The sequence below is a fragment of the Mus caroli genome, chromosome 3 (assembly GCF_900094665.2).
Source record: "Mus caroli chromosome 3, CAROLI_EIJ_v1.1, whole genome shotgun sequence".
In the NCBI taxonomy this organism is placed as follows: Eukaryota; Metazoa; Chordata; class Mammalia; order Rodentia; family Muridae; genus Mus; species Mus caroli.
In genome coordinates this window covers 124,149,587-124,175,280 of record NC_034572.1, presented here as the reverse complement: position 1 = coordinate 124,175,280, position 25,694 = coordinate 124,149,587, and the positions used below count along the sequence as shown (strand labels likewise).

Sequence of the window (25,694 nt, the reverse complement as noted above, 5' to 3'; positions counted from 1 at the left end):
GGATAGTGAGGTTGGTGAAAGGGCTTTGCTTTGTAACGCACCAAATCATTTCCTTATGGCTTAGAGAAAAACAGGTCATTCTTTAACCCTCGAAAGAAAAACGAGAACATAGGTAACCGTGTGGAGAAGACTACGTAGGTTTCCTAATTTCCTTTGGAAAAACATTACAATGTACTCAGAATGAACACAGTAGCTTTGTGTTAAGATTATCAACCAGAATATGTAGTTCTGGAGGTTTTAGCCCATTGACTTCAACTTCCTGGATGAAGGCCCAATGAAAATATCTTCCTTATGGGTTAAGAAGGAATAATGGGGGCTATTTACTTTAGCTATGTAAATGTATGCATTGTTTGCATTAAGGCAGGCCGATTCCACGTACTTTTCTTCTTAGTCTTAGGACTCTAAATAGTACTTCAAATGGGCAATGTTTTCATTTACTACTAGGTAGTCCCCCGTCTCTCCGGGAAAATGAACAGGTTGAGAAAGCCGTATACAGAGAAGACATGCTTTCCTTCCTCCAGTTCTCAACTTAAGTGTGACAACCCAAAGGGGGACTTACTCTTTCTCCTTTGGGTCCTGCAGGGCCGTGGGGTCCTATAGGACCATCTGCACCCTAAAAAACAAAGATAAGAATAAAATACTATGAGCCAGGTGAGAGACTGGGGTTGCAAGAAGAGGGATTCTGATTAGCTCTGCTTGCTGGGGAGAAGGATGCATGCAGATGTCTTAGGATAACACATCTGATTGTAAAGCACTCTATTCTTAATGGTTTTTCATGCCAGTTGTTTTTGAGAAATCCATGCAAGAGAGGCAAAGTATCTCACTGCATGTTTCAATGAAGAGTCTACAGAAAAGCTATATCTCATAGTTATTCTTCTCAGATGAAGAATCTTCATTTTGTCCTCATCTTTTTTTTTTTCCTCCCCGGATTTATTTTTATTTTGTATGTATGTGTGAGGGCTTTGCATGTATGCATGGACATAATGTGTTTGCAGTACGCCTGGCTACCAGAAGAGGGCACCAGATCCTCTGGAAGTGAAGTTGGAGCAGCTAGGGCGCCACCATGAGGGTTCTGAGAACTGAACCTGGCTGATCTGCAAGATCTTAGCTGCTTTAACTGCTGAGCCATCTCTCTGTCCCCTTGTCTCCATAATCCTAACAAGGAAAGTGTAACTGTCCTTTCTTTCTATCATCTTTCCCAGGTCCTCTCACCATTGTCACTGACAACTCTAGTCAAAGCTCACAAACTTTGATTTTTAGCCATTTGAATGGAATGTATATGAAAAAGAATAGTGTTAACTTTTTTTTTTGTTGTTGTTGTTGTTTTTTTTTTTTTTTTTTTTTTTTTTTTTTTTTTTTTTTTTTTCCGAGACAGGGTTTCTCTGTGTAGCCCTGGCTACCCTGGAACTCACTCAGTAGACCAGGCTGGCCTTGAACTCAGAAATCCGCCTGCCTCTGCCTCCCGGGTGCTGGGATTAAAGGCGTGCGCCACCAACGCCTGGCTTAGTGTTAACTTTTAAGACAACTTTTTGTAGCGCTTGTGACAGCAGGGCTCACAGGGTGAGGGGACTGTTCTTCTAGGCTCTCCCTACAGCTTGCAAGCATAATTGGTTTCTGTGGCAGATAAAATAACACACAAAAGAATGTAAGAACTTTGGGGTCTGGAGGGGAAAAAAAACCCTGCTTGATGATTCTTAGAACTGAAAATTTTCAGATTTAGAGTCTTAAAAAATGAGATAAGGACTTCAAATATATTTGTCAGGAAGACTGAGTTTAAAGACGCACAGAATGCAAAATCATATTTGTAGACGTACGATTATTTCATTTCACTTGTCTCTGGGTTCGCATTGCTAGTCTAGCCGTTTGGTGGATTCTGTTAGAACCACAGGATAGGGAACTATTCTGAGTTTCAAATGCATTCTCAGGTGAGGGAATTCTCTTTATCTTAATCATGCTCTTACTGTCTCAACTCAAGGTTCACCTCTACAAGGCTTCTAAATACTGAGAGATCATGGCTAAAATTTAAGAGGCAGAACTGCCAAAAAGAAGTGATAAAAATGGCGGAAGACACACGATTCATTTCCACAAATAGAGACTTGGAAGTCAGTTTTATGGAAGAGATTACATTTCGAAGATGGACATAAATGTAAAGGAAAAGCAAGTTAAACTCCTTCATTTTTTGCCACTTCAGGGCCCCGTGGGATTTTGGGAAGGTTTTTATGAATTGTTTCAGGTTGCTGAGACACAGAAGGCAACTGGAGCGGTCATTTTCTCACTGAGTAAATTATCTACCCTCAAGCTTGGGCTTCTGAAAATGTTCTGGCAGCCCAGGCTAAACTTTCGAGTTGCGACCCCTTCTCTCTCCTCCGGTCTCCCTCTCCATCATCCTCATCTACCTCCCCCTCTGATTCTGGCCCTAAGTGACACCTCATCATCTGGAAAGACCACAAGGAACGAAGGGGTCTTTCGTTCCCAGCACGTGATTCACATCCACGGAGCACGTCGGAGCAGGACGCAGGGCCGACTCACCCGGGATCCTGGCTTTCCGTCTAAGCCAGATGCCCCCTGGGATCGGGGTTGGTGTCAGGGTTGGTGGGTGTAACACGAATGACAAGAACAGAGATTAGTATGAGGCACTGATGAACAAATGCAACACTTCAAACAACGCAATACACACTCACAGGATTCTGGGATGAATATCACATTGCTACAAATAGTTAGTTTTTAAAAAAGTCACGTGACAATACATGCCCCACAGATGATCGCATTTAGTGACATTTCTACCAGGAAATTCTTATCTAAAAAGCTGGTGAACGAGGGTTTTCTCAGTGGGCTGCAAAGTACTTGCTGACAATATACAGTAAGGGGGCTCCTAGCTATACGTCCACATGAAATGCCTTTCTAAAGACTATTACTCATATTTCTTTAGATTCTCAAGAGAAAACAGTGGCGATCTCCTAGTATAGGACTCTAGATCTCTGGCTATGGCTGTTAAGGCGACTTTATGAACAAAAAATGCTGTGCTTTAGTATCTTGGAATGGCTTCAGTTCATACGCACATTATGTGTTGGACCCAAAGTTCACATTAGTTGCCACTAGAGGGCCTGCTAGGAACAAGGGGAAAAAAAGAAAGAAAGACTATGTGGGCTCAAGTTAAAATAACTCCCAGTCTGCCTCTCAGTTAAGTTCAAATAATCTTTATATTGATGTTTGCATGAGAAATGCCTTAAAAGCCAACTCCTCAGATTAATGCATGCCTTTATTTTGAATTGAGGGCTACCCAACTGAGATTTTTTTTTTTTTTAAAAAAATGTCGCTTTCTATTTTGCAAGAGAAACCATCATTGTTCTTGGTTAAGCTCGTCTATAGCAAACTCCCAATACTGCTTTAAAGGTACAGATTAGACCAAGGAACATTTGAGAAGACCTCGTGTTAGCACTTGAAATTCTCTTGGCCAGGCTGCAGAGGGCTTGTTCAGCTCCATGCTTCAGGTGCAGTTAATTAAAAAAAAAAAAAAAAAAAAAAAAAAAAAAAAAAAACGAAAGAAGAAAATTCCAGCTGCCAGTGATGACAACACATAGACTTGGGGTATTTTTAGTTTGTTTATTTATTTATTTTTTTTTACTTAAAAATTCCTTTAGTAAGATCCTGTCATGATCAGTGCTATACATGTATAAAATACAGCTTCAGGTAGCAATGATTCTAAACAGCAGGTATGGCTATTGCCTGTTTAATGATAACTTTTGGCTATACGATCTGTAAAAAAAAACAGCCCTAAATTTGACAGTAGGGGGAAGTTTAGTTTAGATAAAGGACTAAAAGATTAGGAAATGCAAAGTTCCCTAAGTCTTTCTTTCTTTCTTTCTTTCTTTCTTTCTTTTTTTTTTTTTTGACTTTTTTTTCTTTGGTCACTATTTTGAAACTTAAAGGTAAATGTTAAAGTGATAAATTTTATGTTGATCATAAGACTTTCTACCCAACTGGGATGCAGAACTAGTGGCTAACAAGTGTCTTGGGGATTTTATGTCTCTAATCCATGGATCCCATTGGCACCGTTTAACTTAAATTCGAATACGGAGGTGACATAATTCACTCAACAAGGGAATGTATCCGAGAGACCTGGTGTGTCTAACTGATAAATCATGGGCTATTGTGTGAATCATGGAGGCACCGTACCCATGGAGAAACGGGAGACCTCCCATCAACCAGCATGTTTTATCTCACATCTCAAATATAGAACTATTTTCTGTTATTTGTTTTGTCACATTTTACAAATGTAACCTACAGTATTCTTTGCCAATTGTGTCTGCGTTTACTGAATAAATGACATATCAAAAGCCTGAAATGAAGCCATTACATAACAATGATCTAAAAAAAAAATCTTTAAAGTTGTTGTGGGAAGATGATTGGCATAAGGCATATGGATTGATAAAACCCACTGTTTTTGTTAGAATGCAGATGACTTCTGTCACTACCCACTACTGTCCCATGACCCTCACTGTAGGGAATCTCCAAACGAACAACATAAAACATATAGAACACAAAGGAGCCACAGCACTGACCTCAATGATGGCCAATTGCATACCTGCCACCAACAGGGGGCGACAGCGGTTAGAATCCAAGCAGATCAAGGCAATTGAGAGAGGGTCTTAACCTCTATTAGGCCATATTTGGGAGAAGTTATGAAACAATAAACATCACTTTTTAGAGAGAGATGATGGCAGAATTTGTCTGTCAGCCCCACAAGAGCAAGGTTGGCCTGTATGTAATTGAATAGGGATGCAACGTTTTGGCGCTGTTTGTTATGTGGTCACCCTCAGGCACAAGGTCGAGACATCGGGGAAAACAAACCGGGGCTGTGCTCTGCTCTGACACACCATGTGTTCTACTGACAGGGCTCTCAACTGTAAGACTGCTACTGAGCAAATCAGAGCTGGTACTTTGGATAGAAAGAAAAAAAATTCTCGAGATTGGCACTGAAAGGGAAAGTTGTCTTTACTTACTGGAAGACCAAGGGGTCCTCTGTCACCCTTTTGACCTGGTTCACCCTTCAATCCTTTAACACCATTTAACCCTGGTTCACCCTAAATGCAAAAGCAAATGCCAATTTTGTTTGCTATCATGGGTGTTTAACTGTGAGAGAAGAGACCCAGTCTCCGAAACATTTGCAGATTCCAGTTTTAGGTGACAGCAGAGTGAGGCTACATTGGTTTTGCATCAGTTAATAACCCAACTTAAAACTCTGACAAATAATAATCAAGAAAGCAGAACACTCGATGTGTTGAGTACCACCAAAAGACGTACAGCTGACCTCATGGACTTTGGAGTTCTGCATCAAGGAAGTCAGTGCTCCATTGTTTTGACTAAGCAAATCAAAGGCGATCAGAGGGAGGATGCTGAAGGGGATCAGTAGGAAAACCTCACTCTGCTGGGATGGAAAACTGGAATATGCAGGACAGTGTTATAGACAGACATTTTAAGCCTTTAAGCATTTAGCCCAGGAGAACGGACTGAAAAATGTAGATGCTGATGTCTGAAGTAATGCCATTCTGCAAATTCTCATTCCTGACATTGCCAAGTCAGGTCCCTACATGGATTAATCAATAGAGTAAACCACAAATTGACAGTCCCAGAAGAGACTAGGAAGACCAAAGAACTTGAAAGTAGTTTTCCTAACTGCCTGTGCTGTCTAAGAATGAAGGGGATACAGTTTAACATGGGAGGACATTACAAGAGCCCCAATGAGTGATAAATCCTCCAAACTCGCTTTAGTAAAAACCCTAGGATATAACATGCCTATTGTCTATCAGAAATAGCATGCCCGGGACAGAGAAAGCTTGGGCATGCACACTTTTCAGCTCTTAACTACAGACATTAATTTGTCAAGAAAACACTGAAAGACTCTGAAAAGGAAGGTGACCTCACTGCCTATGCAGTGACCTCCATAGGTCATGGTCACATTGGCTGAAGGGACTTTTAACCTGTAAAGTGCCAGCTGGTCTGCCTGATGGTGAAAAGCACTGTGCTGCTTGTTAGGCACAGTCTAGAGTCTCATACTTCGAGTACAGGGGTGGGTATAATTAACATCTGTCTAGAAGAAAATGCTCATCCTAAAACTGTGAGAAACACTGAGGCAGATGCACCCATGAAACCATGCTATATATTTAAACTTTCAGAGGCTCCACACATTGTGTAGCAGAGTGGACTTTGAAGACTTTTGGGGATAGGAGCCTGTGCTGTAGCCACAGTTGAAACCCTAAATATGCTATAATTGATCAGGTCTATTCCTGAGGTCACAGTGCCACAGTCATCATTGCACCGGAGGCCTTCCATGGCTTGGTAACCACTGTGCTGTAATTGAGGTTTGTGGCTTTACATGCGAGCACATTTCTCGTGTGTGGTTTTAAGATGATGAACAGGAAGGTAGCCTTAGCAGGCCATGGGATTCTTTGATGGGGAGTCACCCATCAATGGGTGGACACTGCAAAGTTCAATTTAAAAACAGTCAAATCCAGTAGTAAAGAGACCACATTTCAAATCTGTATCCACTTCTATTATTCATTGGCCATCATCTATTCCTGGTAATTTGCATTAAATAAGTGAAATACACGAAGTCTGTGTAGCTTATCAATTGCAAAGTCAAGCAGCTAACAGGTCATCTGAGGTCTTTTCAATTTTATACTTTGTTGAAACAATAACGTCAACAACTGTTTTGTGGACAAAATACCTAGTTTCATTTTCTGTATCAAAAAGATCTTGGGCATCACCTAATTCAATGGTTATGGTTTGCCTCAGACACCACAGAATTAAAAGAGTCTTGGTGGCTTTCCTCTCAGTCATTGTCACGACTGATAACTCTCTCCATCAGCTTCGCCTGAAGGTAAAACATTCTAAGAAGAATGAGGTGTCATCTCTTCCCCTTCTTGGGTTACCTGCCTGACCCTGAAAAGGGAACTCAATGATTCCTGTGTTAAGTCAGTATGGTTGGCAACCAGCTATAGCTGGGAGAGCCAGCCAGGGGCCTTGCCAATCCCCAGGAGAGGATGGCTGCTCTGGATTTTCAGATTGTCCAGTACTAACACTGCATCCCAAGGTGCCCTCTAGGTCTCTGTAAAAGTAAAGAGCAGGCAGAGACTGTCTTCCCAGTGTAAGCTGTACAAGTTCTGTCACGGAGGATTAATTCTCTGCTCTTTTCTGCAGTCACATAAAGCCTGTGACATCACAGCCGATAGACCCTATCCTATTCTGGATGGTGACCATCGGAAGTACAAAACGGAGAAGCTAGGTAGCCGAAGCATGAAGACGCAGGAGTATATTCGGCAAACAAGTCTTGCAATTGAGAGCAAACATAGAGCTAGAAAGCAAAAGCTCCCAGATCAGTCTGATATTTCCATTAGGTGACCCCTTAAATGGAAGATTTTAATATATCGTGTATTTTGTTTTGTTTTGTTTTGTTTTTAAACTTATATAAGTGACAAGGGCAAAAGCAAAATGAGGAATGATTTATTGCCAGGCAATAGCGCTTAAACTCAGTGTGAGCCACGTTGTATTGTGAGAGTTAAACATCTGGATGCTTAAAGGCTTATAGACTGTCAACATGGCCTGACAAACAAACAAGACAGGACAGACATGCTTCCGTCATGCTCGCCCGTGACCATCAAGGAAACAGAAATCAAATAATCATGGGAGTTGCAGGTACCTTTGGTCCAGGAAGTCCATGGGGCCCCTAGAAATGGGAAAAGCACAGCTTTAATTAAAACCTGACTCATTGCTTCCTTGTAGAAGTGAGTATTGTATCAAGTATAAAATGAGATGTGAAACAAGAATCTTCTTGTTTGAGCTACAGCCAGAGGCAGGTCAGTGGGATGTTATTTATTACCTACCAAATGTTCCTTCCAGCTCTTGGATTGCTCTGTAATAGGAAATTCATTAAGAGCAATTCTGTCTGTTAAATGCCTACAAGAGGGAGAAAACTGCTGGGGTTTTCACGGAAAAAAAAATTAGGCAAAAAGAGAAACCCCTGTTTTGTATTTACATTACAGGTACTTCTCAAATTTCCATTTTATAACCTGGTGGAGAATATTTGAGATGATTCATGGATTTTTATGGAATAGACGTAGGACCTAAAAGTCAGAAATTTAGAGGGAAAAAAAACAGCATCCCCACAGCCTGAATAGGAAGAAAGAGAAGGCCTTTGTCTGTGATTCTTCATGGCCACTGTGTTGAAGAATCTCAAGGAGATGGAAGATGACGGCCAAGCATGGCAGTCTGGGGGTCATTCATCAGGGAGGGCTAAGCACTGTGATTTGGATTGTATTTATTGTTACAGAAAATGCATCCGCTAAGGCTCTTCTAATAGTTGTTTATCAAGGAAAGGAGGTCATAATAAATGCTTGAATCAGGATTAAAAGAACGTTATTTTGCAGAAAATACAAATATAGAAGCTAATTATCAATTTAAATTAACCGAAGGTTATTGTGGATTGCTTTGAACTTTTACAGAGTCTAATGAGCTATTCAGGGAGATGCATATTTAAATATCCATCAGTGGAATAAAACAGAGCAAAAAATAACTGTCTATGTATGCCGAGATTTTTATTTCATAAGTTTACATTAATGCTTTCCCTTTTGATAAGCTGTGGATAAACATTTTTGAGGGAAGTATTCATTACTGAGTATTCTTAGCTCTTGTTAACAATGGTTTAAAATTCCTTTAAGCTAATTAACTTTATCATTTGAACACGATGTAGCATTTCCTAACTTAACCTTCTAACTTAAAGTAAAAAGGGTACAGAAATCCCAGAACATGCCATTTAATTAATTCTTAATGAACTGTTTCCTATTAAGAGAACAAGGTTAACTGAAATTGTTTACCAAAGAAAGGAGGCAATTAGTATGTCCTGGGTGACCAGGCTACCCTGTGTGGCTGGGATCATACCCACAATGCCCCCTCTAGAGTGCAGTTGGAGCCAACTGTGGCCACAATTGACTTAATCTACTTTATTGATGTCTTCCGGTGTATGAAGACACCCGAGAGATGAGTGTAACACTAGAGCCTGCTTGCTGTGTTCCTTGCTGTGTCAAAAGCACTCGAAACACTCCGCTGTCCATACTCTAGCCTAAACACAACTGTCGGTACTCCAACAGTTAGGGAATCACACTTGTTTCATAGCTGCCATTCCCACTGGAAGTTCTACAAGGTCAGGGCTGCTGTTTCCATCACTTGCTGGGAGACAACGGCAGCAAACACTGCCCCGGCTCAATGAATCACCAGAAGTGCCATTAACATGGAAGGAAAAGAAAAGATCCGGTAACCTACATGATCTGTGGAAGCCAGCTTCAGACTTCATCACACTGTTTTACACAAATATCCTGATCGGATAGTTCAGTGAAGGGTCTTAAGCGTCAGAGCTGGTTAGAAATGTTCTTCACTGGCTCCATTATTGCTTTAACTTTCTACTAACAGACTACAGCAGCGACCGGTTAAAATGATTTGTCGTGTTCATACAGTGTCGGGGTAAAGCTTGCCAGATCTGTCTCTCCGCAGCTCTGTCTCATTCTCTCTAACACATGTGTTTAGTGGAATGAAAGGCAGCACAGAAAAGTAGCCGGAGTACCTCGTTTTTTCTGTCCCCTCCACAGAGAGCAGGTACAAAACGCAAGCAGACTCGGTTCATCCTCTGTCCTATTGAACTCATAGACACTCATAGGTAAACGATTACATTTCAGAGACAAGGGAAACTTACCATGGGACCAGGTGGGCCATGGGGACCTGGAGGGCCTGGTGGGCCTATGATCTGCATGTTCAAAAAAAAAAAAGGCAAACATGGATATGGTTACTTCATTTAGATAAGGCAGTCCAGTGTGGGTCTTGGTCTAGGGCTCTGCTAATGCCATCAATAGTCACAGAGGAGAAAGGACACAATTAGGAGTGATATGCTCAACTCTCTGGCTTTAGAAATTCCTCTATGAGAATCAAATAACTTCAAACACTGCAGCCATTCTCTGAAACCAGAATAAATCAAAACTATATTAAAAGGAAAGGAAGCAACTGATTATTGAGAAATTCTACAATGCTGCAACCACAGTTAAACCCTCGGTTATTTCACCAAGCACAAATAGGACTCTGGAGAAAAAGAGAACGTGAGTTCTTATTTCACCAGGCCTTCCCTATAAGCATTATGAGAAATCCATTGATTTTTCTCCCCAGAGCTCTGCAAAACTGCTTCAAACTCATACAGGGAGAGACTGTGCATCTCAGAAGTGTAAGACCAACCTATAGCATGTATAGTTTGATCCACCACACAGATTTCTACTAATGATTAGCCATCTGGCACAGGGGGATCTAGGCAAAGGACCATCCCACGTGAAGGTGAAAGGTTGCCCCGTTGACTTACAGAAGGCCCCTGAGGACCTGGCAAACCGGAGTCTCCTTTCTCTCCTTTTACTCCATTGGCACCCTACAAATAACCAGGAAACAGAGTTTAGCATGAAGGTTAATTCCAGGGTCTAAAAGACAACTGAAACCACGACTCCCTTGAAATTTTATATTATGCACATAATTCATAAGAAGCTTTATCTCCACACATTTTAGTTCAAAGCAGTAATATTTACAGAAACTCTAAGGATTATGGGTGCTATGTAGAGTGAAATACAAAGTAAATAGAAACTACGCTGAGCTTGATTTTACAGCAGTAAATACACTGGATTATGAATAATGCTATTTTTTAAATGCTGTGCTCACTTTAAATAGTGCAGGTGAGACTTTAGTTCCGCTGACATTTGTTTATCGTATCTTGTTTGCAATTGGGTAGAAGAGCCAGGTAGCCCAGGCCTGAGATCTTGGCTCCTTGAGAAATGGAGGCAGAATGATCAAACATGCACAGCCAGCTCGTGTTTCAGAGCGTGCTTAAGCTGGCCTATGCAAGGTTTTAACCTAGAAAGGACTGGAGATATAGCTCAGTGGGTATGGGCAGGTATGGGGCTCTAGGTTTAATCCCTTGTTACTGGGGCTAGGGTGGGATGGGTGGAGGGTGGGAAAGTTTCTACGCCTTTTCTTATAATTTCTAAATTTTTCCTTCTCAAGTTTCAGAAGAGCAATGAGCCATGAGGGAGGAACACCGTCCTTGTATGGACACACAAGACTAATCTGTCCTTTAACAGCTCTAAGTTCTGCTGCTTTGTACTTGTTTGTTTCTTTAGTGTGGCCTATTTTATAATAGTTACTTGACCATACATACTAGATTCAAATGGCCAGTACCACTGGCTTTATCTTCCAAAGAAAATAATTCAGGGGAGGGAAAATAAAGAAAGACATGAACACGTGCTTTTTAAATGACCTAACTATAAAGTTTTAGTTCCCTTCTTAGAAAAACCAAGCAACAACATTTCGAGTATTTCCAAAATAAAGATAGTCTGGCAATTCCTGGCTGAGTACAGCTGAGAATACAATTCTTCGCTAGCCATTTCTTCTCCCGAGAGTACATCATCACGTGTGCACGTACCGGCAATCCAGGAAGTCCCAGTCCTCCTTTTTCACCTGGCACACCTGGGTCCCCCATGTCTCCCTTGGAACCTTTGAGTCCCTACAAGTTACAGAGTTTGCATGTGAGCAGTGCAGTGACATGATGATAGGCACATCCTAGGGCCAATGGGATTCCAGGTAAATCTGCCAAGAGGTGGGAGCAAGCTGAGATGGTCATGACTTTGGCTCTCAGGCATTTTCTACATTGGATCAATGGTATTTCCCCATGTAATAGGATTACGTTCTATAGACCATTTAAATAGGAAAAACATGAACTCGGGTTTTGGCGTTATTTCTCCTGGTTTCATCAATTTGCTTGGCAACTCTGGCCAGTCCAGAAGACAGTGTAATGACTGTAATTCTCAACAGTACAGCAAACATTTGAACCAGGACTCAGGGTTACAACAGGCAAGGTCCAAGTCAATGTTCCCATCTCTACATGGTTGTTCCTGCCTCATCACTGTGCGTGTACGTTCTAGCTGTCATCAGTTTCCAGCACCAATGTGCAATCGGTGCTTTCAAGCACCCCGTTTGTCCAGTGTCCCCTGTTTGGTTCTCACGACATCTCTGCACGGTGAGCCAGAGTGTAATTACTATTCTTTTGCAATGAGAAAATAGATGTGTGGGTTTTGAATGCTAACAAATGTGAGTGGTGGAACACTAACATTACAATTAATTAATATTTTTAATCATTTTCATCCTAGCAACTTGTGGCAACAGGACCAGATGGCCCTGGTTACTATGGTAGGGATTCACAGGCTACACAGACTCATTGTAGGGACAAGAACACATGCTAATTTCGTTAACTATCTTTATACTGAGCTCAGAACCGCATACTGGAGGAGTTCGAAAGTACCAGCAAAGATAAATGTATCTTGCTGGTTACGGTTGGGGATTTTGTGACGGGGAAAGCAACACGGTCAATTCAATGGGGTTAGTGGGAGAACAGAACCTTGCAAAGCCTAGAGAAAAACCACCTAGCTACTGCATATGTTGTATGTGTGGGGATATTCAGTGGGTCATTATGAATTTCTAGTTTATTATCTTTAATTACTAACAATGGGTAAAGATAACCTTACGTGTAACCTTTGTCACGGAAAATTGATTAAATTACCTTTCTATACTATTTCTTTAATGTGACAGTATACGACTTTAATATCCAACTCTGTTACTAAAAATAACTCTTTTTCTAAAGTGTTTTGATTTGTTTTGTTTTGTTAGAATACTTTCTCCTGAAGAGTGTATTGTTGATTTAGACTATCAAGAATTCCTTTGATTTCTTATTCATTAATTCAGGATATTTCTTAAATTTATTCAATAGTATTCTTTCTTATTCTGTGTGTGGGCCTGAATATGTGTGGAGCCCAAAGGAGGGCACCTAACATCTTGGAATTGGGGTGCTGGCTGATGGGGGAGCTGGGAACCAAACCCAGGTCCTCTGCAAGGGCGACAAGTGCTTCTGTCACCATGCCCTCTTTCTGGCCCATGAGCCACTTCTTGAGAAAATAACAGACGTCCACAAAACCTCACAGATTTTGAAACTAATCCTTGTGGTTTGATCCCGAATGCTGTCTGCATTCTCTTAGCAAAATTCTTAAAAGGTAGAGTTGCCAAGCCACAGCCGACTTGCCAAGTTCAGCCTAGGGACTGTTTTTTATTTACGTTGAATTAAAACAAAAAGTAAGATGTGTTTAAGGAAAAGAATACACTACAGAAACAATATATACCCACAAAACCTGAAGTCTCTACTGTCCAGACTGTGCAGAACCTTTGCCAATGTCTGACTGAGGGTACTCTGAAAGATGCTGCTGCAGTGTACATAGCTATAATGATTTACTTTTTGCCTGAGTTTTCAAACGATCTAGAAAATTACGGGGGGAATCATTATTCAGGAAAAGGAGACATCAAATACCTGGAGTTAAGCTATACTATTATTTGCAAAAACTATGGCCATTGATTTTTGATGTTGAATTGTTTTATATTCACTGAAAAAACAAAACAAAGCAGAAACAACAACAACAACAACAACAACAACAACAACAAAAAAACCCCAACCAACCAATCAACCAACAAACCAACTCAAAGCTGTTCTTACTGATGAGGTAATGACTTTAGAGTCTACTAGAATCTGTTGAGGTAGACTGATAGGTCAGTAGTATTAAGAACAAAACCAAAGTAATGCATAGCTTTACATTTCTGCCAACCCAATTTATATCTAACTTAAAACCAATCATGTATTTAGAGTTCATGTGGAACAAATGCTGGAGACAAAAGAGACAGTGCATCATGTCAAAAGACACGACTTTTGCCTTTAAACGTATAATAGAAGTACTGACCAACAACAGTGCTTAAAATAATGGCATAGATCCTTGAAAATTACCTGTTCTCCATCAACTCCGGGGATTCCTGGAGAGCCTTGCTCACCCTGATAAAATAAAAAGCAAGAGCTTGTTCGAATTTATCATTGCTAAAGAAGCTGTGCTAGTTGATACATGAACAGTTTGACTTTTAGCAAGTGCATTTTAACCTAAGAATATGCTGACACAGTTCATATATCTAAGCTAAGTGAAGGGAAAAATCTTTCTTGAGGATTGTTGCATAATAATACTCCTATGTGGCAAATATCTATGGCTTTTTTCCTTTTCTTCCATAGATTATATACAATGTAATGGCTGGCCAAATCCTACAGCACTTCTAAGACTCTCTTGGTTATTTTTTTTCTGTTAAGGAATCAGTATGGATTCTCTAATTTTCAGTAACAACCAAAACATAACAGGCAGACTATGAAAGAATACAATGTAAAGTTTGTTAAATTGACAGCAATAGTTTAACTGGCCAATGTGAACCCTTCAGAATGGCTGTGAGTGTGCCCTGCCCAGGAAAGGCTCCCTGGAGGACCTAATAAATCAGATATCTCAATCCACATGAAGTGACTTTCAGGCCCATTCCATTTCCTATACCATGCTGGAAATGAAACAAATGGCTTTTTGATAGTATGATTTATTAGATCATTGGATAGAGTCAGAATAGAGAGATTTATTTTTAAATGGAAGATGTTTAATTAAGAACAAATCTAAACAACATGCTAGAGATTATTTGAACAGCACATGTTTAGCCATCCTTCAGTTGTCCCTTGAAAGGCAGGGCATTGTTTAATGTCACCGAGCCAGCCATGTGTGTGGATGAGGCTATAAGGCCCCCCCCCCCGTTTCTACCCCGTGTAAAGTGTGAAGACAGTTCTTTTGGATGTGTGTAAGCCTCTCATGGAGGGGGTTTCCTAGGGGCAGCCCCAAGGCTCAGTGTTTTCTAGGAAGGGTCGTCTGGTGATATTATAAACCACAGTATTCCATCAGCTAGAGCTTGTTTTCTTGGTAAAAAAAATGTTGAGAGCTGTAGGCCACGGCGTGAAACCTGAGCTCTCCCAGTGTTTAAGGAAGGCCGGATCTTGTGGTTTGAAATGAATGAAATAAAAAAAAAGGCCTCTCCTCATTTTGGATTTCCGGTTCTTTGTGGCAGTAGCAAAGTTTATTTTGCCACAAACAAGCCTGCTGAGGTTGGATGCACCCAGTTGAGCCCCAGTTTTATTCTGAGTCTGAATACCTGTCAACACTTGGGTCCAATCACCAATAGCTTTGTTCAGCTGTTACCTTAATAAATGTGAGGCAGGGAGACTAAAAGAACAAGACCCACACAGTCTCCATCACTCAAATGTGGTTTGTCAGAGTTGCATGACGTGTAAAAAAATTATAACACCTCTTCTTTGACAGCAGAAGGAGACATGCCACGTGCATAGGCTACTATCAGTCAGCGATGGGGACTCCCAAGTGTGAGTGTGTACCATTATTTGACTCAGAATATGCTGTGCTGTCTCAGAGTGACAGACACACCCACCTTAGTCATCCCAGCCTTTTCAAGAAGGGATCACGGGAAACAGGCTCATCATATAATATGCTATTAGTGCTAAGATGCTATGGGTAGACTCAAGATGACAGGGTGGCAAGGTGGCAGGTAGTGAGGGGGGGTTACACCTCTCTGTTAACACACATGCAGATTTCCATATGGCTAACATCCCTATGTCTTCCTCCCCACCCCCATCTTCAATTTCAGCTCAAACCTATCTTGGACTCCCAGACTTAAGAGAGAGGCATTTCTACACATATCCATATCCACACTCTCTTTAAAAAATATTTATTTTTATGTGCATGGGTATTTTTCCTGCACATATGTCTTGATGCTGCATGTGCCCGGTGCCCTCAGAGACCAGGAGAAAGCATCGATCCTCCTCTAAGGTTGGATTTATAGATGATTGTGAGTCACCATATGGGTGCTTGGAATCGAACCTGGGTTCTCTGGAAGAACAGCCATGCTCTTAACCACTGAGCTGCCATACCCTAGCCTTCATCCCACATGGTCTTGATTAAAGCACTTAGTGATCGATTAGTGTTCATGCTATTACTTGACTGTTTCCTACCCTGGGCTCTAAGTTCATAGTCAAACCTCTTGCTAGTCTCCTCAGATTAAAATTATATCGGATAGTGAAGGCTCATAATTAACAAGCAATAATAAAAGAAGAGAGTTGGAGGTTTTAGTGAGGTTATTTTTTTAGCTGGCTAGTCCCTTGTATTTCTTTAGATCAAGGCATAGCTGTCTTCTCTTGGCCTCAGAGCTGTGGAGAAATCCTAGAAGCTTTTGAACATTGTGACAAATGAAGTACATATTGAGCTTTGGAGAAAATTCTGGTTCTTGAGATTTTAAGCATGAAATTTCACAAAATCTTCAAAGTTCCTCTCCTAGTGTCTATCTCAGCTCATAAAATCATTAAGGATAGGGATCCAGGCAGACTTGGTGGTATGACCATTGCCTATCTGCTGTTATGTTCTCAGGCATAAGGCTATGTGGAAAACTAGTTAAAACGTTCTATGTCATATATTAAAGTTATATGTGGAACATGCTTATGATACACAGAAAATATTTTGGGGATTAGGATCTATGCTCAGACAGATCTATGCATCTCACTTGGACAGGAACCTCAGCAATACCCTATTGTGTAGTCTTTTAATAGAGAAATAAATCTATATACTGGACATTTGTTTTTAAGTATCCAGAGAAAGTTCAAAAGCTGACATGTGCATGAATGTGTGTGTATGTATAATACGCACAGCAAATAAACTGACTTAAGGAGCATAAATAAAGGCTGAATTTTGAAACCACTTGAATCTCCTACAAGAATCCAATGACGAAAGTCATATTTCAACACGTGCAGCTCAGTTCTGAAAAGCCAGAATCCCCGGACATGTGTTAATTGATCAAACATGGTTGAATGGTGGAGCTTTAGTCTGGAGGGGTAAAGCTAACACCACCAACAAACCCTATGTATAATCAGGAAAGACTTGGCTGGAGCTGTTTGTGGTTAGGAAGCGTCATTGATAAAAATGTATGAATACATGTGATACAGAGTGGAAGACATTAATGTCTCATGAGTGGCTCCTAAGCGTGTCAGTCATTTATGAGTGTATCATGGGAAGGCTCTTCTTGCCTTTCTCTTCCAAAAGAATTAATTGGAAGGTAGGGTCTCGCTTAGTGGCAAGAATAACTCCCTTCAATACACTTCTGCCTGAGTGTTTACCTTTCCCCGTGGGCCATGTTTAGGGTTTCTTTACATTTAAAATTTCTGTGGAACCCGTGCTTTCTTGTTTCCTGTTCTGTTCTTTCCCCAATGCTCTTTCCTAACTTCACATCATCTTCGTTTCGCTCCTCTCTGCCCTCATTTTCCTTCCTTGCTCTGGAGTTCTCTTTCTCCCTTTAGCTGAGACTCTGATACTGTTTCCTCGTCCTCAGAAATAGCATTTCTCTAGTATTTTGTAAGACATATTTTATAAAGACTTGCATTCTTAACATTGGCATCTCTGCACTGTATGAGGTAAGGGGAAGCAAGGAAGGAAGGAATGATAACCTTTGGCCCTTGTAGTCCTTGAGGTCCAGGAGGTCCAGGGGGGCCCTGAATCAAGAGAAGACATAGTTGTAAAATGTGCTAAGTACATGTTACAATTTCAGGCTTTAAAATATATCACACATACCACACAGCTCCATTATTTCTATCATAATTAGATACGTCTAGATACTGGTTTTCAATGGTGCAACATTTTATTAGGTACATAATAATAGAAACTGCCAACCTGAGTTCTAAACTATTCAGATACCCTCTAGGTTACCACACTACAGATGAAGCTTTGATTCAGTAAGACAGTGACAATCGCTGCCCTGTGTTCTGAACACATCTTCTTGCGATGAGTTAACTGACTGATGCCCTCTACCTCAAAAACTTTGATCTCCTCTCCCTCTCCCTTTCTTGAAAGAAAGAAAGAAAGAAAGAAAGAAAGGAAGGGAAACAAAGAAAGAAAAGAAAGGATGACAGGAAGGAAGGAAGGAAGGAAAGAAAGAAAGAAAGAAAGAAAGAAAGAAAGAAAGAGAAGGAAGGAGGGAAGGAAGAAAGAAAGGAAGAAAAAGAGAGCAAGAGAGAAAGAAAGAAAAGAAAGAAAGAAAAAAAGAAAAGAAAAAAGAAAAGAAAAGGAAAGGAAAGGAAAGAAGAGAAAAGCAAAGAAAGAAAGAAAGAAAGAAAGAAAGAAAGAAAGAAAGAAAGAAAGAAAGAAAGAAAGAAAGAGTTTCTCTATGTAGTCCTGGCTATACTGGAACTTGCTATATAGACTAGGTTGGCCTCAAACTTACAGAGATCCACCTGCCTCTGCCTTGAGAGTGCTGGAATTAGAGGCATGCACAGTCACACTCTGACAAGGTTTTAGCTTCTAATCTACAAAAAGATAAAGCTATCTTATTAACAAGAGGCTAACATCTTAAAAAACAATTTTCTCTGTACTTTCCCACAGGACAGTAGTTTAACTAGGTCAAATGTTTTAAAAGGTTAATATCACCAACGTAAAAATGAAGCCCACATAAACCAATTGCTACATCAGTACTACTTTGACCTGCATGCATCAACACTAAGTTCAAAGTCACAAACCACAGAGATCATGCAAAAGGAGTTACCGTGACAGTTAAGGTGGTAATCCTCTGTTGGGAAAACGGATCAACAAAGACAAGAGTTACCTATTTTGTGTGTCAAAATAAAGTGACAGATTTCTGAAAAAAAATCTACTTCTAAAATATATTTTGGCAAGTCAAATGTCTTGGAAGTAACAGAGAAGCTACAATGAACACATTGTCCTATCATACTTGTAAAGGGTTTGAAAACATTTCTAGAATTTTCTTTTAAAAATTATCAAAAAAAATTATCAGAAAACAAAGTATAAAATTTTTTGTTTGCCCGATTTTAAGATTATTTTAATTAAAAATTATGTAGTCAAGGTTTGTCAGCCTAATTTTGAATTATGAAAATTTACTATTGCTAAAAGTTCCATTCTAGACAGGAGCTTGATTAGGAAAAAAGTTATATATGTTTCTTCTCTAACTCTGTATAGTTTTTTTCATTATAATGGACTCCCCATGTGCTATAATCAAAGAAACGGACATTGAACTGATCTAGTTTGTTGAAATGCTAAATATTTCAACAAACTATATAGTTTCAAAGCATGGTCTTCTAAAATATGATTCCTGTTCGGTGTATTTAATAGTTCATAGTTTATATCTTGAACTAAGAGCTCTACAAGGCTTACTGAAACAACAGAAAGGCGTCATTTCTTGTTGAGGTCTTTTGGTTACAGAGAGACCCTGTCTGATCATGTGTAACCCTGAGGATCCTGTTTTAAATTCTGCCTCATGTGTCCCATCTCCCTCCATTCCAATATGATTCCAATGGTTGTTGCCATTTTTTCTTTATTATTGTTGTAAGAAATGAATGTTACCATTATCTATTCCACTTTAAATCTACAGGAGTGAGATGATTAAATTTCCCGTTGTATAATAAAAGCAGTCAGTGTGTTTACGGCTTCAGGTAACGAAGCAAAAAGAGTTTGATGTTTCTGAGACAAAAGCAAAAATGTTAATAAACCAAGAGCAAGTTTTTATATGTATCCAGAATTTTATGGCATCAGATAGGTACTGCACAAGGCAACACTAATGCTATTTTAAAGAGGTTTGTCCAGACACAAAAGTTGGATTTATAGTGATAAAGCTGCTTTGCTCCTAGGATGTAAATAAGTCATTTACTAACACAAGGAAATTATAGAGTAAAGAGAATTTCTTCACCACTGTCCTTCCATCATGCATTGTATTTTTAACTAGAGAGCAGAACTACAAAATTTTATGCAGGTGAGCCATTTTACAATTTGAATTCTCTCAGATTTTCTAACAAGGTCACACATAAATTCACATCCCTACATCAATAAACACAAGTCCGTGTTTGCTTATTCCCTTACTTAGAACGATTAATGCTAATAATATTTTTTTTAAATAATGAGCTGCATAATGGAAGAATGTCATTAACGGTAAATGAACTAACAGAAGAAGTTTAAGTGAGGTACTACATAATCATTAAAGAGACTTCAACATTGTGAGGGTTCCATGGTAGCCAAGAGCACCATGGTGATGGAAATCAGCTAACTTTGCAGACACGGCATCTTGTTCTCCCCCTGGAAGCAGCCATATGCAGATCACAGAGAGGTTCTAAGATGTTGGCTTTTCAAGTTAAAGCCATGTATGCACAGCAGGACTCCCTCATGAACTCCCGTAATGATTTCAAAGCTAGAATTTTTGGATGTGATAGAGAAAGACATGATATTCCACTGGAATATGATCTGAGATAGGAGGGGAAGCTCATATAAATATCAGTCTGACGCTTTGCGATTTGTTCCGAAATGTTTGTATGAAAATCCTGCCCAAAGTATAGGCTACGTCTTCACTTTTCACAATGATACGAACTTAAGCTTCATTTTACTGAAGCAGGAGACCACTACCAGAAGCCTCGACTCGTCAAAGTGCAGAAACCAACAGGCCATGATGGGGGCCCAGTCCCAGTTGATATATGTACACTACAACTCTTATACCTTAAGGTTCAGCAAGCATCTAGGAAGAGGGGACAGAAAGATTCTGAGAGGCAGAAAACCAGGCGTTCTTCTGTGAGACTGTTCCTACTAGCTATGACAGGGAAGGAACACCGTAAGATATTAACATCATGGCTGCTTAAACAAGACCTGAGCAAGTCTAGCAGCCGACATCCCAATGTGGGATGGGGACAGCTCCTAAGACCTTCCACTCTTAGATGAAGCAAGCAATTAACAAAGAGAAGGAGACCTAGTATTCTCCAGGAATAAGCCCCTTAAATGATTATCTAATACCAAGGGATCCTTAGGCTGTATTTATATGTAACAACAACAACAACAACAAAAAACGGTTAAAAAGAAGAGGAGGCTGTGAGTTTGGGAGTGTGTTTGTGGGTGTAGGAGGGGTTAGAGGGAAGAGAAGAAAAGGTAAATGATGCCATTGTATTTTTAAGTATATAAAAACAATCTTGAATTACAGTACAGACAGTGTTAGTTATATATTTTTTAAAAGAAACCTAGGAAACAGAGATGATTTATTGTGATTTGTGAATTTTTAGCCATCTTGAATCAAAACAAAAAGGCTTAAGGCAATGTTCACATAAACCAGAATATCTTTTGTTTTTGTAGAGCAACATAATTTAATCATCTTTCCAACCAAGCAGACCCAGGAGAGTAATTTGCAAAACCAGAACATGGACAGTCCATGGTAATTTGGGGAATGTGGACCTTTCACTGTGGGAGAGACAAGACCAGGGAGTCTAGAGTAGGATTGGGCAGGGAGGGAAGATGGTTCGGGCAGTTGAGTGAGAAAATTCTTTTTTATGTTGCTTGGTGTCAGAAAGAAAAATAATGAGATGCATTAGGTTTTTATTTTACTCCATAACTTCAGCTCCAGTCAAAAACATATACCTAGCCATTGGTTATATGAGTTTAGTTTTGTTTCTCATTTAACTACAAATGAATGGATGGAAATTATAAATACCAAATTCAGAATGCCAAAGATCTTAGGTACATAATACGCATAGTGCTTCAACTATTTTATCTCCTACATCGGATACTGGACCCAGTTACTTAAACTAGGCTCAATATTTTTTTTCATCATCTGAACTAGTTCATAGAATAGCAGTTTTTAATCAAAGCCATGTGAAAACTCACAGTTCTAATGTGATAGTGTAACTGTAATACATTCATATCCATGTAGTTATTCTAGAGTTTTGGACAAAATGTTTCTTTAAAGGATACAATTATGAAACAAGCATCATCCATCACTGTTGAGAGATTGAGGAGAATAAATGTTTATCGGCTCCCTCTTCCTCTAATGCCCTGACTTGATTGATTTTATTAGAGACCCTTAATCCACTAGAGTACTTTGTTAGGAAGATAAACAAATGGCCTTCAACTGAAAATGACTCTAAGCTCTTTATAAACACAGCATATGGTTTCCCCAGCAATAATACATCATTAGGCTGGGAGACAGTGTAAAATCATGACTATGATGGATACAGACTGGATATGCTTTACGGTCCTACAGAACTCGAGATGAGAAAGGGATGCTGGGAGTGTGTGTCTTTTCATTTTAAGAAACAACTGTCAGATTTATTTTCTAAAAAGTACAGTGCTTTTAGGAACTTCCGGAAAGACTGTACAGGAGCTCTTAAAAACCGCCCTCTGTATAACTCTACATTTCCTGAGCTCTTACAAAAACCTCGACTCCATTTTGCAGACAAGGGCAGTGAAGCATAGACACAGAGATTGCCCGAAAATGACCCATCTCGTATGTGGTGGAGGGAAGCATGAGACAGAAATGTCCACTTTAGTATAAGTTTAGCCCATATGCCTGCTCACGCAAAGAACGCTTTAAGAACACTTTAATACGTTGCAGAAAATGCCAGTAAAACTGGAGGATTTCTTGGAAGAGTAGAGATGTGGATGCCTCTCAGGATGATTTGGAGGAGAAGTGTCCCCCATGGGCTCAAGTATTTGAATGCTTGGTCCCCAAGTTTGTGGTGCTGCTTGGGAAGGTTATAGAACCTTTAGGAAGGTAGAGGCTTCCTGGAAGAAGTATGGCTGGCGGTGGGCTTTGAGGGTTTATAGCCTCACCCCGTACCCACAACCATCTATAATATTGCTAATAAAGTTTAAGAGCAGTCCCTATTTTACTAAGTAAGAATTTTGAAAACATTGTAGGCCCCAACAAAAAACAAAAAACAAAAACAAAAAACCAACCTGCCTGTTCTTTGTCTCTGTATGTCCATATAAAATTATCAACTTGTAGTGGGAAAGGGAAACATTTAGAAAGTTGGCTCAAGAGTTTGACAACAACCCCAGGGTTGCTGTTTGTGTTTAAGCCGCTTGTAATGAGGAATGCTAAATCAGGCTGTTGGCTGAATATACTATCCAATCCACATCTGTCCAGATAGGAAACATGGGACTAAAAAAAGCCAGCAGAGGTAGCGAAGCCCACATAAAACTATGAAAATGAGACCACACTGGCAAATCATGAGGATAGAAATATTAAAATAGGTGTAAAATAGAGGGACGTAGTTAAGGCATTTGTGTGCTTTTAAGCTAAGAAATGGCTTATACACAGAATTACACAGAAAGTATAATCATTCATCCAGTCACTAACTGCTCACTGCACATTTACAAGCCCAGGAAATATAAACATAGGGCTTATTTTCTGTCACCAAGAAACGTAGAACATGGTATTTAAAAAACCAAAACCGATTATGTGATTAGAGAGTAATCATATGTCACAATATTGGAGCCTGACTTGCACTGTATGGACTTAGAGGAAGAACCCAGCTGGTGACAGCAGTGAATTTATGGATCAGATTCAAGGATAAAAGACAGGAAAAGTAATGAATGAACCTAGGCAAAAGAGATTTGTGGAGATATGATAAAAATGACCACGTCATGGGAAAAAAATATCCTGGAAGAAAATAGAGCAGGGTAGAACCTTAAATGATGTCAGATGGAGTTATTTGGTCTTGGTCCAGTAGGCAATAAGGACTCATGAAGAGATTTTAGCAAATTACAGTAATAAAAGTAATGGCAGCTTATGAAAAAAAAAATCAGCCTTAGAGGCATTCACAGGTTAGATCAGAAGGGCAAGGAGACACCAGGGAGGCAGAATTGGTCACAGGATTGGTCTAGTGTTAGAGATGGTAAACAGCCTGTGGACCAGTATTTGGGGATGAACAGGTTGGGTGTGTGGGGATGCGCTTTGAGAAAGCTTCTGCTAGGACAGATTTCAAGAACAGCTGTAAGAGGCTTCTAAACCATCTACCTTCAGCAAGAGGAAGACAAATGGTATCAAGAGTCTCTAGTCATTAGTTGATAAGGTGAGCCATGTACTTGGTGGGGAAAGCGCCCAGCAGAACAGGCTGTATTTGTGCAAGTCAGTAGGGAAATCATGGCCATGAGACCCCAGAAACGGCAGAACTGCAGGGAACAGCTTGCCACGACTACACAGAGGGATAGCTGTTGTACCTAAGGAAAGATCAGAGACTTCAGGCTAGCAAAAGTCAGGGTGGATAAAATGTGTGGAATACCGAAAGAGAACAGCTTCACTAGAGCAAGAGAAGGAAAGAAGTGAGAGCAGAAAGCCAGATAGAGCAAAAAGAGTTTTGAAAGGATGGTGAGTTGGAAGAAGTGTCACAGGAAGGTTGAGGGCGATGACAATTACGGACTTTACCCAAAGGTCAGTATTGGGTGACAGCCAGTATAATGGACATGTGTAAAACAGAAAGCATGAATAAGAAGCAAGGGAAGGAGAGCAAGCCACTCTTTTTCACTGAATGAAAAGAAATAAAGGGAATGGTAGCCATAGAAGCACACCGAAGACCAAGAGGTGGCTTCTTAAGTGTGTGACACATCTTTAGTAATTTGCTCCCCAATAACTCAATGAGCTATTCACAGCTCGTATCTTCATTTCAAATATGGAGAAATAGATGCACACAAAAGCCAAAGAACGGGCCAGGTCACATCTGTGGTAAGCCAGACAGATGAAACCTGAATTCAACGGATGCAGTTCGGCTCCTGCTCAACCTTGTAAAATTCCCTCTTTGAGTAAGGAAGCAAACATTTGCCTAAACGAACACAATGTTTATACTTGGTAAAGTCTAGGAATATTTAAAAGTAAAAGGGAAACAAAAGCAGGGATTTAAGATGGTACAAATTAAGGACTCCTGGGGAAGGAGACAGGTAGGCTTGGGAGGGAGTAGATGTGCTTCAAGGAAGTGGTGGACAGAGAATTCAGTGATGAGCTACGTGGGCCAGCTGTGGGTTGAGGGAGAATGTCCCCATAGGCTTGGATATTTGAACACTCAGTCCCCAGTTGGTGGTAATGTTTGGGGAGGTGACACAGGTGATACAGCTGGAGGAAGCACATCACTGGGGTTAGGGTTTGAGAATTAAAAGCCTCACCCTACTTCTGGTTTAGTCTTTGCTTCATGTTTTCCACAGAAGATGTGAGCTCTCAGCTTTCTGTGCCTGATGCCACACCTTACTGCCATTATAAACTCTAGCCTTCTGGAACCATAAGCTAAAATAACCTCTTTTATAAGTTGTGGTTGGGCCTGGTGTTTTAGCACAGCAACAGAAAACCAACACCCTTATCTGTGTTTGTCATTCTTCGTGCGTCTTAGAGTCACTTGCCTGTAAGGCCTCGTGGAGGTTGCCATTGTAGTCTATGATCTCTGTGGCTCCTGGGTCTCCCTTTTGTCCAGGTGGACCCTGAAACCAGGAGAAAGATGTGGGTGTTAGCCTAGAATACAAGATGGAGGTAAAAGTGGAGTAGCTTGAGGCTCCCTCCCCCAACTGTTATTTCCTTACTAAGACATAGGTGTATTTCAGAATAATAATTGCATTTAAATTTCATTCATATTGTAAAGGAGAGGGACCAGTTATAACTACCTGTCTATGGTGGATGTGAAACTGATTCCAAGGCACAAGTTAAACTTTGCATCTTGGAAATTATTATTGGCTGTCTCTGTATTTATTAAGATAACGCCTAATCCCCCTTCCTCTCATCCATGTGCCATGGGTCACTTCCTCATTCCTTAAGAAGAGAGCAATGGCCGGGTGTGGTGGCGCACGCCTTTAATCCCAGCACTCGGGAGGCAGAGGCAGGTGGATTTCTGAGTTCGAGGCCAGCCTGGTCTACAAAGTGAG

The 25,694-nt window shown here is 40.3% G+C and overlaps 1 protein-coding gene and 1 long non-coding RNA gene across 5 annotated transcripts in view; one reads left to right on the top strand and one right to left on the bottom strand.

Moving 5' to 3' along the window:
- Positions 1–25,694, bottom strand: part of Col25a1 (collagen type XXV alpha 1 chain) — a 410,366-nt gene that overhangs the window by 20,954 nt on the left and 363,718 nt on the right. For 2 of the 4 annotated variants that reach the window (XM_021157596.1, XM_021157595.2), the window contains exons 23-31: positions 25,179–25,256; positions 18,568–18,591; positions 17,477–17,521; positions 13,904–13,948; positions 11,504–11,584; positions 10,397–10,459; positions 9,746–9,796; positions 7,700–7,726; positions 560–613 (exon numbers count right to left, since the gene is read on the bottom strand). In XM_021157596.1, coding sequence (XP_021013255.1) covers positions 560–613; positions 7,700–7,726; positions 9,746–9,796; positions 10,397–10,459; positions 11,504–11,584; positions 13,904–13,948; positions 17,477–17,521; positions 18,568–18,591; positions 25,179–25,256 — 468 coding nt within the window. Of the gene's footprint in view, positions 1–559; positions 614–2,529; positions 2,566–5,003; positions 5,085–7,699; positions 7,727–9,745; positions 9,797–10,396; positions 10,460–11,503; positions 11,585–13,903; positions 13,949–17,476; positions 17,522–18,567; positions 18,592–25,178; positions 25,257–25,694 lie in introns of all 4 variants that reach the window. The other 2 variants (XM_029474968.1, XM_021157594.1) reach the window with 2 other exon arrangements.
- Positions 1–25,694, top strand: part of LOC115030590 — a 126,078-nt gene that overhangs the window by 86,657 nt on the left and 13,727 nt on the right. The window lies entirely within an intron of this gene.